The following is a 13,351-nucleotide window of genomic DNA, read 5'->3' as shown; positions in this document are numbered from 1 at the left end:
TTAGGACTATTTTTACGAAAGCTGACCGATATCATTATGTGGATCCAGATTTTGCTTATACTGACTATGAAGAACTGGAAAAGCAAGCACATAAGGAATACTATGCAGATTTTATTCAAAGTTTAAGACAGCGTCGCTTACAAAAAGAAGCTACTAGGTAAAATTTTATTTCTTAAAAGAAGAAATACCTAAGGCATTGCTACAGTAAATGTACATTCATATTCAAATTAACTTCAGTGGGACTACTCATGAACTTAAATTTAAGCCCATGCACAAGCATTTGTAGTGCCGGGGCTTTAGTTCTTAATGTATTTAAAAAAAATTCTCCTAGTAATTATTTATACGCTTAGGGCTGCTTCACTGGACAAAGCTCATGGACAGAGGCATAATGAGCCAGTGGCTCAAAGCTGAAGCTAGACAAATCCAGAGTAAAATTAAGAAGCATAATTTTAACAGTGAGGGTAATTGACCATTGGAACAATGGATTTTTACCTTGAAGTCTTTAAATCCACCCCCTTCCATGCCCTCCCTCCCCCAAAAGGCATGGAGACTTTATTATTTATCTTTTTAAAGTTCTCTTTGGATGTCCTGATTTTGCTTAAGAATTCACAAAAATGCATGTGGATAAAATTGCAAGCGTGGGTTCATTACTTCATCTATCTGTTTGTACCTGAATATTGCAAATTTGTTAGAATAGCATTGGAAAAGTCTTTTATAAATCTTTATAGAGTAGCCTGATCAGACATAGTGTCATGATTTAAAAATGTCCATTTATTTAAAAAAAAAGGATTTATCTTCTAGTTAAATCTTTACCCCAGTTTTTTATAAATTGAAAATAAGGTTTATAATGTGAAGTAAGTCACCAAGTACTAGTGATTATTTTCGGTAACAAATACTGAAGTTAGTTGTTATAGGTGGTGCAGGGTGTAGTGATGCCTATAATTAAGGTTGCCTGACACTTCCCATTATAAGGCTCTATTTTCACTAGTTTATAACTTTGCCAGATTTTATCCATTTGGGTTGAAAAATTTCATGCGAGATGTCTTCGGGCTATTTTATTTTACTGAAAATTTCAGCTAAAATGGTTCACCTGCTTCGAAGATCCAGGCTAGGGGAAAACAGATTGTTTTATGCATGTTAAAAAATTCTTAACTGTTTCATTGAGACACTACTCCCTCTGTGCTTTGGAGTAAGGGCTTGAAATTGGGCAGGAATATTGCCCTGTGTCAGCGTTTTGCCTCCCCATGAAAATTTCTTTCAAATTTGGACAGGGTTTAAGCCCCTGAAAAAAATCTCAGTTCACACATGTTCAGTAGAGACTTGCATTAAATTCTCTGAACATTCTATCTGGACTGGTTATGCTCCAGTTCTGGGCTGCATGGGCTGAACAGGACTTTCCCTGCATTTGCAACTGTAGTTGCTCATGCTAGCAGCCAGGGGTTGCTGTGGAATCAATCAACTGAACTGAGAGCAGGGAGACTGCTTCCCCTTTGCTCTCAAAGCTCCCCCTGCTGGCATCCAGGACCTGACTTGACTGCAGAGCAGTGAAGAGTTGGTGGATAGGACATGAGGAGAGGGTATAGTAATCAGAGGATGGTGAGAAACCATGGAGCAGGTTGTAAAAGGAGAGGGAGACAAGAAGTGGTGGGAGAGCTGCAGAGGGGAAGAGGGACAGGAGGTGGTGCGGGACAAGTGGATTAGGAGCAGAGAGCAGGATGTGAAAGGGAGTGTGGGGAGGATAGGTACAGAAGGGGATAGGAGCCAGGCAGGTGGAGTTAGATGGAGGAACAGGGAGGGAACAGGAGGGGTTGAATAGTAGCAGATGGGGAGTGTGAGGCAGGAACTGCAGTGTGAGGGGTTTGCGTAGGAGTGGAGGAGGAAGGAGTCAGGAACTAGTATGGGGTAGGGATCAGGAGCTGGGATGGTGGGGTGGATAAGTGATGCTGGGGTAGGAGAAGAGAGGGGCAGAAGCCAGGGTTTGTGTGGGGTGCATAGAAAAAGTGAGGGAGCGGGGTGGGAGCCAGTAGGTGAATAGGAGCAGAGTGGGAAGTGAGCTAGAACTGAGTGGTGAGCATACAGGAACAGAGGGGGACACAGGCTTATGGGGGATGGGGTGGAAGGGTCTAGAACTACTAGGGTACACTCTCCTCCAGAACCTGGAAATGAACCCAGGAGTTTCTATATTCTTTGTCAGCAAATAGCTGTGAAACCCACTGGCAAAGTGTGTGTCTCATTCCCTGTGATGGCTTGTTCACATAGAGGATAACAGCTTACTATTGGTACCAGGTATTTGGTTAACTCAAATGAAAGAGATCTGTGCTGTGAAACTAAAGGTTCAAACCCAAGTTAGGGGTCAGTATGTTTCCACATAATAGAATTTCTGTTTTTTCAGTTTGTTTCCTAAATTTAGGAAATCATGTTAAAAAAACAAACAAAAATCTATTTTAAAACATATTAATGTTACAAAGTTAATCAGTAAAAAGTTAAGAAATGCAGAAGTTTGCTTCTGCAACCGTAATTCAGTCCCTTTATGTGTAGACACCATAATACAGTATTTATTTACATGATCACCTACAATTTTACCACAGGACCTCTGCCTCAGTCAGCATACATGATGGAGAGTTCTCTGGGAATTAATCAGTGTTGTGTAATGGATGAGGCTGTTGTCTGTAGAACCCCTGTCTCATTTGTTGCAGAAGTTGGAAGGTGTCTAGTGAACGAGTAGGGAATTGCAGGAAGAGAAAGGATGGTCTCCTGGTTAAAGTTGAATGCTGCCCTGGAGAACTGGATTCTATCCACAGTTCCTATGTGATGCTGGGAAAGTCACTTAAGCCAAAATGTTCACAGTTGGTCATCAGTTGCATTGAACGTTTTCTGGATGTCCAACATAAGACACCTGTGGCCAGATTTGAAGGAGTTCTGAGTTCTTGTGACTGCAACTGAAGTCGATTAGCTGTGCTTTGAACATATGAAGTGCAGTAAAAAGCCAAAATATCTGGAAAAATTAGGCCTTAGGTGGCAGAATTAGTGGACACTTCACTAGTTTGGCATTTCCTAACTTTTGAGTTCTTGACTTTGCAACCGTAACATTCTTAGATTTTGGATGTAATTTAACATTTATATTGCAATAGCACCTAAATGTTCACAATCCAGGTTAGGCCCCATTGTTCTAGGCACTGTACAAACATAGAGTAAATGACAGTCTGTGACTCAGACACTACAGTAGGATTGCTCAAAGTATTTGACACAATTGAGGATTTTTTCTCTAGAGAAATATGCTAATCCAAAGAACTACTTGAAATATTTTAAAATCGTAGTTAATTTTTAATATGCATAACATGGAACATTTGTTAGGTTTCTAGAAATTTGGACTTTAACCTTTTTGTTTTTCTAAAGGAAATATAACAGTCTTAACAATCCTGTGAACATAGGCCTAAAACCAGCTTCAGGGCTCAGGTCACCAAAGATCACAATGACAGATTTACACAAGGAGAAGCCGAAACTAGAAACAACTCCTTTAAATGAGGACTGCCTGCTAAGTAGTCGAAAGCTGGCAGCAATTGAATCTGAATCCTTAGCCAAAGAGGTAAGTTAGGCATATTTACATTTAAATAAAAGAAAAACATAACACTGAGAATAATTGATAAAGCATTTGTTGGTGTTTTCCACAGGTTTATGACGGGCTTAATGCTGTACCATCTTCTCCACAAGAGAAAGAAGATTGTAATATAACTTTGACACCAAAACAGCTTTATCAGATAATCATTGGTAAGATATCACCGAGGTTACATCATTTCGTTTGGCTGGCATAAAAGTATTTATTAATAGTAATATAATCTATACAGCATAATTATTTGCCTTAAATAGTATGTGTTTAATGAAAAGGTGGCTTTAATATTCATGCTAGTGCTTGGTCATCAGTCCTGCACCTCTGCAGACAGTATAGAGGTGCAGAACACTTAGATTTGGAAGAACTTGTTTATGTCTCCCTTTGCAAAGTAGCTAAAGTGAGTCATACCACAGGTGTGATGAATATAGGTCATTCATTCTCTGAAGCCCTGATGTTGCGTAATATGTGGAGAAGCATTAATATCGATAGAAGTACCCTGTCTATGGTTGTCTTCAAAGGAGAGGATTCTGGGAGGGAAGTATAGTGATATCACAATGGAGAAGGGTGATGTCTTAAAAACTCTTTTTAGACGAAATTGCAGTATGGTGTGGTGTGATAAAGAAGAACCTGTATTTGGAAACCTGAATGGAACACTTCTACTAATGAGACTTGGTACCATAAATATTTCTTTGATTGCATTGTAAATATGTACAGTCCATAAAATGTTGTTTTCCTGAAAACTAATACAGCCTCATAGATATTTGTTGTTGTTTTAAAAAAAAAAACATTGTTTGTTTGAGGTTGGAATAACTCAAACTGGGCCTGCACATTTATGTGTAAAGGGGAAGGTAGTCTTTGGGTGTGCAAACTTCCCTTGTGACTGCTTGACTTTCACTCTCCCCACCTGCAGCCCCTTGGGTTTTATTGTTGTTGTACAGCTCCTCAACAAACGAGACTTCCTGCTACCTAGAGGTTAATCTTCAGGCACTGCAGCTACTCATGGAATTCCAGCTATGTGGCTAACGTAAGAGGTCTGGCATCGGTAGCATTGGCGGCAAACTCATGGAATGTACCAAGTAAAATTCACTTTGGCAGTTTATTCCATGTAGTAAAAGGAAAGCTGCTCCCTATACTTCATGATGATCTAACCATGTAGGATGTGAGGAAATCATGACATACTGGGCAGTGGTGTAGCCAGGTGGAGGGAACAGGGGGAGCATCAAAAAAAAAGGCGCCACCCACTGTGGCGCTTTTACTGATGGGGCGGTGCTTTTACTCGCCCGGCGGCGCTCCGGGTCTTCAGTGTCACCTCGGCGGTGGGACCTTCACTCGCTCCGCAGGTCTTCAGTGGCATTTCCTTCAGTGCTGCCAAAGACACCCGGAGCGAGTGAAGGTCCCGCCGCCGAAGACCCGGAGTGCTGCTGGGTGAGTAATAATTAAAAAGGCGCCAAGATGCTCAGTGGGGGAGTGGCCGCTGCCCTGCTCCACCCTGGCTATGCTACCGATACTGGGTGGCTAGTAGGTAGAGTGAGAATTTCAGGTTTTATGCAGGTTCAGCGTACATTTGGAATATGTAAAATATGTCTTGTCAAACAAACGATATTGTTTTTTGTATGAGATTATAAGTTTGTTTGGTATAGATAACTCTGTAGACTTCCATGAGACATTTGACTTAGTACCCTGTGACTGGTAAAGTTTTCAGAGGACACAAAGATTGGTAGAGTGGGAAATGAGGAAAAAGGCAGGTCATTTACACAGAATGATTTGGATCACTTGGTAAACTGGGCACAAATTACATGCTATGACACTATGAACTGCTGTATTCACACCCTACAAACTATTGTAATCTTTCTACAAAATGTGCCTTGTGAGGTATCAATTGAAAACTAATAATTCACTGATCATTAATATCTTGCACGATGTATGTATGTGGTGGGTATTTAGAGTTGTGATATATGCTAGAATCATGACTAAAATGTGTTTAAATCAGGCATGTCAAGTGCTGTTGGTAAACAGGTCTGCCTTAGATAAAGGAATATGTATGTGATTCTCTGACCAGACCAATCTTCAGGCAAAGACAAAGAAGGTCCATTTTTACATACTAGGTAAACAAAGCTATTAAGCTAACAAGTGGGGGAAGAAAGTATGGAGCTTCCTTCAGCACCAGACTTCATGTTGCCTTCCTCACAGCTTGAATAAACTTTTCTTTGGGGAGTAACCATCAGAAAAATCCATTAAAAAATTTACTGGTCTAGAAAGACAGGGGGGGGGGGTCTAACTATCAAGTGATAAGCAATTAAATCATCTGATTGCATATAATATTACAGTATTATAAGAGTGTACAGAGTGAGGTCTCTTCTGAAAGCTAATGACACACTGATGATTAATATCATTGTGAAATGTATGAACACTATACGAGGGAAAATGGGTACTTAATAATATTATATTTTGAAGTCTGAGACCAGACAGGGAGAAACAAGTTCCTTCCCAGACAAGAGGTAAATAGCTGTCTTCTCTATCTCTTATGTAAATTAAGCATGGTGGAATCAAAATAGTGGAAGCCCCATTCCCATACAGGGAGATGGGAAGCCCCCAGGAAGGGAAGGATAGCATGAGGCATCCTGCCTCTTGAATCAAGTTAATTGAACTTTGGAAGATTCTAAGAGAAGACAGAAGCCATCTTTGGCATCCATCACTAGAAAAACACAAGGGAACAAAGGTCTTGCAAGCTGAGAAAGATGGGCCCTTCACTCAAGAGGGCAGGTTGAAGTTTCTGGGAACTGAATATAGGTGAGAATAACCATCTTAAACAAAGCCTCACCTTGCTAGATTAAGTTTTAGACTTCAGATGTGTGTTTTCACTTTTATTTGCTTGTAACCCTTTCTAACTTTATTCCTTTTACTTGGCATCACTTAACTTATGTCCTATTGTTAATAAATTAGTTCTATTTTTGTACTATAAACCAAAGCAGTGCTATGTTTAAATGGAAGGGTGGGTTTACCCCAGTTAAGTTAATAAGCTATGAAGTTCTTTTGTGTCTTTAGAGGAACAAGCAAACCTTATTATTTCTCTGAAGCCTCTAGGAGAGGGCTGAACATTGCAGAGCACATGGTTTTCGGAAAATTCAGGACCAGGAGTATGTTGGGGTCACCTATCAAATAGTAACCAGGACTGGTGGAAGCCAGAGTGGTGCTGCGAAGCTGTAGATAGGCTGCTGGAGTCAGAGCTGCTAAACTAGGTCTGTCTAGTACACAGGCACTCAGGATGTGACCTGCATGCTTGTAGGCTGGTTGTGAGCATCCCAAGTTGGAAGCTGCTACAGCAAAGCATTGTGAAGCACCCAGGGTTACAGGGCAAGTGATGACACACCTTACTTTTCTGGATTGCAACCCCGAATGCTGTCACACTTGCATCTTAATGCAACCAAATGCAAGATCATACATCTGGGTACAAAGAACAGAGGCCATACTTTATGATTGGGGGACTGTATTCTCAAAAGCAGTGACTCTGAAAAAGACTTAGGAGTTATGGTGGATAACTAATTGAACAAGAGCTCCCAGTGAAAAGTGGTGACTAAAAGGGCTAATGTGATTCTTGGATGTATAAGCAAGACTATCGAGTAGGAGTCTGGAGATGGTATTACCTTAGCATACAGCATTGGTGAAACAGTTACTGTGTCCATTCCATTTCTGGTGTCCACACTTTTTTTTAAAAGAATGTTGAAAAATTGGATAAAGTTCAAAAAGGAGCAACAAGTTAAGAAGCTAAATCTATTAGTTTATCAAAGAGATGGTTAAGAGATGACTTGATCACAGTATATTAATATCTACTTGGAGAGAAGAGATTTGGTACTAGAGGGCTCTTTAACCTAGCAGACAAAGGCAGAGCAAGATCTAGTGGCTGGAATTTGGCACACATTTTTAACAGCAAAAATAATTAACCATTGGAAAAATTTATCAAGTGATGTTATGGATTCTCCATCACTTGAAGTCTTTAAATGAAGATCGACGTGTTTCTAAAATATATGGTCTAGTTCAATCCAAAGTCATTGGGCTTGACCCAGTAATTACTGGGTGATATTCTATGGCCTGTGTTATGCAAGAGGTCAGATTAGGGGATTATTACGGCCCCTCTTTTTATTAAAAAAACAAACAAACATACCTATGAATTGAGACTTAATAGGAAAGCTGGGAAGTGGGATGTAATTTGGAGATATTGTGTATATGTATGAGGTGTGGAATTGAAAATAGTGAAGCCGTCGGTGGTCCTGGGGAGAGATGGAATTGGGTTTCAACAGGTTGTTGTATCTGTAAGGATATGACAAGAGCCCAGATGTTTGAGTTTGAGAGGGAAGCAGTTACTCACAGATGAGGTTTAAGTATAAAGTGTAAAATTAAAGCTGAAAAAATATAACAGGAAACTTTGTTTGCATCATTTTTTATGCTCAATGTTTTAAATTAATTTATTACTTAACAGCTTTTCTGTAAATATTCATAGATAAGGTGATGAAACCATTCAGTTGTTTTAAGTACTGGAAAGTAAAAAAGCACACATTGCCTTTGAGCATGGTTCATAAATGTGATCACACTCATGCATGTGAATGCTATGATAGCCAAATCATTAGCAACACTATTTCACGCTCTATCAAATGATTGGTTTCATTAGGGAGTTGCGCCTAAAAGCCATGGCCCAATATTACCCTCCGTTTCTGTAGTTTTGGACTGAGAAGTAACAAATTGCATAAATGGAGAAACAAACTTTTTTTTTTTTTTTTTTGGCTAATGCATTTGTTCTGTCATTAATTAAGCTGAATAAATGAACAAAGAGACTTCTTGAAATGTGATTTGAAAAGTTTACATTATCCATTTAACAAGGAGTCTGGATCAATATCTTGCCTAAAAGGCGATGGTTCATCAGGTATCACTTCTTTAAAAGATCATTGATATGTAGAAACTATTACTAAATTTCTCATTAACTGTTATAATGCATGTTTAATGCAAACAATTACATTTTAATAAATTATCATTAGTGGTGCTTTCAGACATAATAATGATATTTTACATATACCTTTACTTCCTACAATATTTATCTTATTGTTGTAGAGAAGTGGAATTAAGATGTAAAGTGTAGAACAGCATTTTGAACCACACTACTGCCTGCATCCAGGGTGGGTGGTATTTAATCCTAGGTTTTGGTTTGAATCTGTCTCTACTACTGTAGTTTTATTTATTTTTCACCCTTCTGTAATTTGATGAACCAAAATGTAGGATAGTGATATAGGTTACCTAGAACTAAACTACCAATTTTGATTACGCTTCCTTAGCTGTTTTTGTTAACTTTTAACTGTAAAGATTTAACTTGATATATTCCAGGTCCCTCCACCATAGACTTTGGTGAAGTTTGTGTGCACTCTGCATCTACGAGAAAAATGCATATCATCAATAATCTGCCTGTGCACGTCTGGATACAAGTAGAAATTGAAAGTGAGGAGCTACAGCAGACTAGTCCATTGTCCCATGTGTTGCCACCTCTTTCGAAGACTTGCATTCCAGTAGTATTTGAGACTAATACGTTGGGGAAATTTCAGAAGTAAGGCTATTTATTTGCCTCTTGATTTAGGTATTAACCTAGGTGGCAAAGGAAATGTACACATTTTTCACATAGCTAGTTTAAACTAAATATTATTATAATGCAAGTGCTGATGTTTTGCATGTTATGAGTTGTTATGTAAACCCAAAACCTAGTTTTACACTTAAAACTTTTGCCACTGTAATCATGTTAATTAGGGATGAGATTTTTTTTTTTTACTGGCAAAAGTGTAGACACAGTTATACTAGCAAAAAAGTGCTTTTGCCATTATAGCTTATTTCATTTGGGAATATTGCCAGTATAAGCTGGCTACACTAGAAGGGTTTGCTGATATATCTGTACTGGAAAACCTTTTCTAGTGTATGTGATATCTCAAAATGGAACTCTAACCATACCCATACAGTTGCTAAGGAGGTTGAGTCAAATATTCATGTGCATGCACAGAAGGAAGATAGACACCCAGGCCATCCTTTAAGGCAGTGTTGTTGTAGGTGAGCAGTTTGGGGGTAAAAGATTTCCAGTGTAAAAAGCCCAGAGCGAAGGTAGGAACAAGGAATAGTGGATGAAATACTGGCTCCGTTGACTTCAGTGGATCCAGATTTTCACTCAGTATTTTGTTGAGGTGTGAGATTACAGGAGAGTCAGAGATACAGAGGTTCAAGATAAATGCTTCTTGGCGAAAAAGCAGTGATGCTTTAGCTGAGGTTTCTGCAAGAGGGCATTGTCTGTGTGCAGTTAGTAACCACTTCTGTTTAGGGCAACAGGTCTTGTGTACATTTTGTAAATTAACCACTTACAGTAGAACCTTAGAGTCCGAACACCAGGAGTATGAACTGACCAGTCAACCACACACCTCATTTGGAACTGGAAGTACGCAATCAGGCAGTAGCAGAGACACTAAGAAAAGCAAATACAGGACAGTGCTGTGTTAAACGTGACCTACTAAAAAAACAAAGGGAAAGAATTAAAAAAAAATTTGACAAGGAAAGAAAACTGTTTCTGTGCTTGTTTCATTTAAATTAAGATGGTTAAAAGCAGCGTTTTTATTCTGCATAGTCAAGTTTCAAACTGTATTAAGTCCAGGGTCAGTTGTAAACTTTTGAAAGAACAACCATGACGTTTTGTTCAGAGTTATGAACAACCTCCATTCCGGAAGTGTTTGTAACTCTGAGGTTCTACTGTACACTAAGAAAATAACCTGAGTCTGGGTCACCGGTTTCTTCTCTAACATGAAGTTGACCTGCAAGGCCCTAGTATCTGATAACGCTCAGCAGAGAAGTGACAATATATTTGACCATTACATTTTAATGAATCAAAGCTATAGAAACACATTTTTTGACAATTTTATGGTCCCTAGCATACTGTAAAGAGCAAAACAATTACAAATAGCAAATTTTTGTAATCCTTTTAACTGAGTATGCCTAATGTATACAATATTTTCACTGGGTATTTTGCTCCTAATGACTATATTTAATGTAACTGTATTGCTGAATATTTTAGTATACATAAAATTTATTGGATCATACGTTTTCTATATTACAGGTCTTTCACTTACACAATAAACAAGAAACATACTGGTCATGTGCTGGTAGTTGCAAAAGCAGTGCCAGTTGCCCTTGAGCTATCTGCAAGGGAGCTGATTCTAAATCCAACCCCTGGTTTCCTTGTGGAAACAAGCTTTAGAACAACGGTCAGATTATCCAATCGCAGAAACTGTCTTGCTGAATTCAGTTGGAAACCTATAGTCACAGATAAAGGAATAGCATTTTCTATACGGCCAGCCAAAGGTATAGTATGTTTTGAAAGCTGTTTTAAGCAACATGCAAACAAATGCATGCACACCACATTTTATGATTATCTTAAAGATGGCTGACATCAAATGTCAATATTTATTTGACACAGTAAAATGTTATTTTTAAGGTTTGCATTAATACTACTGGAAGTCAGAACTATGATCAGACCACAAAGGCCATAAAAGCAAGTAAAATTCTGAATTTTTAGTGCCCAGACTAATTTGCTTATATAAGCTCTGGAAATGCACCACAGCCCCATCCTGCTGTTTCTGTGCCCCAGTAAACAGCTCTTCACAGCAGCTCTGCTCTGAGCTCAAGAGTTTAAGCTGCTGACCACGAGAGTGGAATGAGGCAACTATTTAATAGTACACAGCAATACTAAGCAACCATTTAGGATAGGAAGTGATAAAGAAAATCCTATACTGTACATCGAATCCGTGGATGTAAAGCGGATATAAATCTGAGAATTGGAAAAATAATTTCCAAATAAAAACAATAATTTGGGGATGGATTTACATCACTTTTGGTGATTTTTTTTTTTTTTTTTTTTTTTTTTTTTAAATACCCTCCTTTTTAAATAGCACAGGAGTGTGATTCACATGTTCAAAGACTGATAAGTCGTGGATATGTTCTGTTGACGTATATTGATAAACTGGGTTACGCAGTTGTTACGAGAACTTTGAAGCAAGGTTTAATTTAAACTAGCTAAGTATATTGCTCAGCACCTTTGTAAATCAGGCCAGATGTCGCTAGTAATGTGAACCGGTCAGATACAGGAAACTTCAAAAATTTTCCAGAATTGTGAATATTTACATATTTATACATATTTATCTAGGTATTGTAGAAGCATACAAAGACCTGGAGTGTGAAGTGGTTTGGCATCCAGGTTTCTGCTCTCCAGAAACAGGAGAATTCAATCTGTGTGTACATCAGGGAAACACACTTAAGCTAAAATGCCTTGCAAAGGTAATATTTAACCCAAATGGTTTTGCACATTTTTGGTTTTTATCAACATTTTCTTGATTTAAATTTATTTTAACCTCCCATGTTCTGTATCTTATACATTGATCAAAATAGTAGAAATTCTGTGGCTCATTCTTCCACAGCACAGACCAGGGTTCCTGCTCCTCCCTGGTTCTGAAACCTAATCACAGTTCACAATTTTCTGGAAACCTAGTTCTGGGAAAAGAAAGGAAAGGTCTGTTGTACCTAAATACATCAGATCATGTATCTGGGAGGTTTACAGAACTAGTAATCCTTGCTGAATTAGAAGTGGTGGCCGCTCCAGAAGGGGACAGTCTCTGCTTCCTGGGTCAATAAAGGGTCTATGAAAAGTCTAACTCAGATGAAATCTGTGCTGCTGGGTGAATTTTTAGAGGTGGTTTGATGGTGCCTTCACCAGTAGAACTCTTAGATTCATGCTCCAATGAGGATTTCTTTCTCTAAGAATGATAGCCAATAAGACACATCCTCACATTACATTTTCCACAGGCTCCCTTTTTCTTAGTCAGCTTGGAATGTCTTTTTCCTGCCACTGTTTGGGCAGTTGAATTGGTACAGTTCGTTACAACATGGTCTGTGCTGTAGCCAGGGCTGGCTCTAGGTTTTTTGCCACCCCAAGCAAAAAAACCCAAAACGTCCGAGAGCACAACTGCCGAAGGGAGATGGGTGGGGGGAACCTCCAAGAGCACCTGGAATGCCGCCCCTGAAATTGTGCTGCCCCAAGCACGTGCTTGGTTTGCTGGTGCCTAGAGCCAGTCCTGGCTGTAGCATACTGAGGCCTAGAAAAACAATTCTTATCCCACTCACCTGCTGATTTCTTCTACACAGCAACTGACACTCGCAGTTGCCCATGCCAGCCAACTCGGACTTGCAGAGCTCAGGCTGCGGGGCTGTTTCATTGCTGTGTAGATGTCTGGGCTCAGGCTGGAGCCCAGGCTCCAGGATCTTGTGAGGTGGGAGGGTCCCAGAGCTCAGGCTCCAGCCCTGGCCCAGAAGTCTACACAGCAGTGAAATAGCTCTGTAGTCCGAGCCCTGCGAGCCTGAGTCAGCTGGCACAGGCCAGCTGTGGGTTTTTCTTTGCTATGTAGACATACCCTAAGATGCTTCATCAGTATAGCACAGCCACCCACCACTTCACTTGCCAGGTGAGGAGGTACCATAGGGTTACAGATTTCTGTCAGATCAGAGATCAACCTACAGAAACAGAGGAGTTGTGGTGGAGGGTATCCGGGACTGTGATTAGATCATGTCATCTTGCCTGTCAAACAAAGTGAGGAGAGGGAACACATGAGCTGTGCTGTTTTTGACCAAGCCACCAAGCAAACAATTTAGCGCGTAAGCGGGATCATAATTTAT

General features: G+C 39.5%; 1 protein-coding gene across 1 annotated transcript in view; it reads left to right on the top strand.

Moving 5' to 3' along the window:
• LOC113406192 (cilia- and flagella-associated protein 47-like) overlaps positions 1–13,351 on the top strand; it is a 691,445-nt gene that overhangs the window by 44,101 nt on the left and 633,993 nt on the right. Inside the window, exons 11-16 of the mRNA XM_029910955.1 lie at positions 5–157; positions 3,397–3,586; positions 3,672–3,768; positions 8,984–9,200; positions 10,743–10,987; positions 11,829–11,959. Of these exons, the coding sequence (XP_029766815.1) occupies positions 5–157; positions 3,397–3,586; positions 3,672–3,768; positions 8,984–9,200; positions 10,743–10,987; positions 11,829–11,959 (1,033 nt within the window). The remainder of the gene's footprint in view (positions 1–4; positions 158–3,396; positions 3,587–3,671; positions 3,769–8,983; positions 9,201–10,742; positions 10,988–11,828; positions 11,960–13,351) is intronic.

This window comes from Terrapene carolina, unplaced genomic scaffold (assembly GCF_002925995.2).
Source record: "Terrapene carolina triunguis isolate 2854851 unplaced genomic scaffold, T_m_triunguis-2.0 Scaffold23, whole genome shotgun sequence".
Lineage (NCBI taxonomy): Eukaryota > Metazoa > Chordata > Testudines > Emydidae > Terrapene > Terrapene triunguis.
The sequence above is the reverse complement of the archived record's forward strand: the minus strand, read 5'-3'. Positions and strand labels throughout refer to the sequence as shown.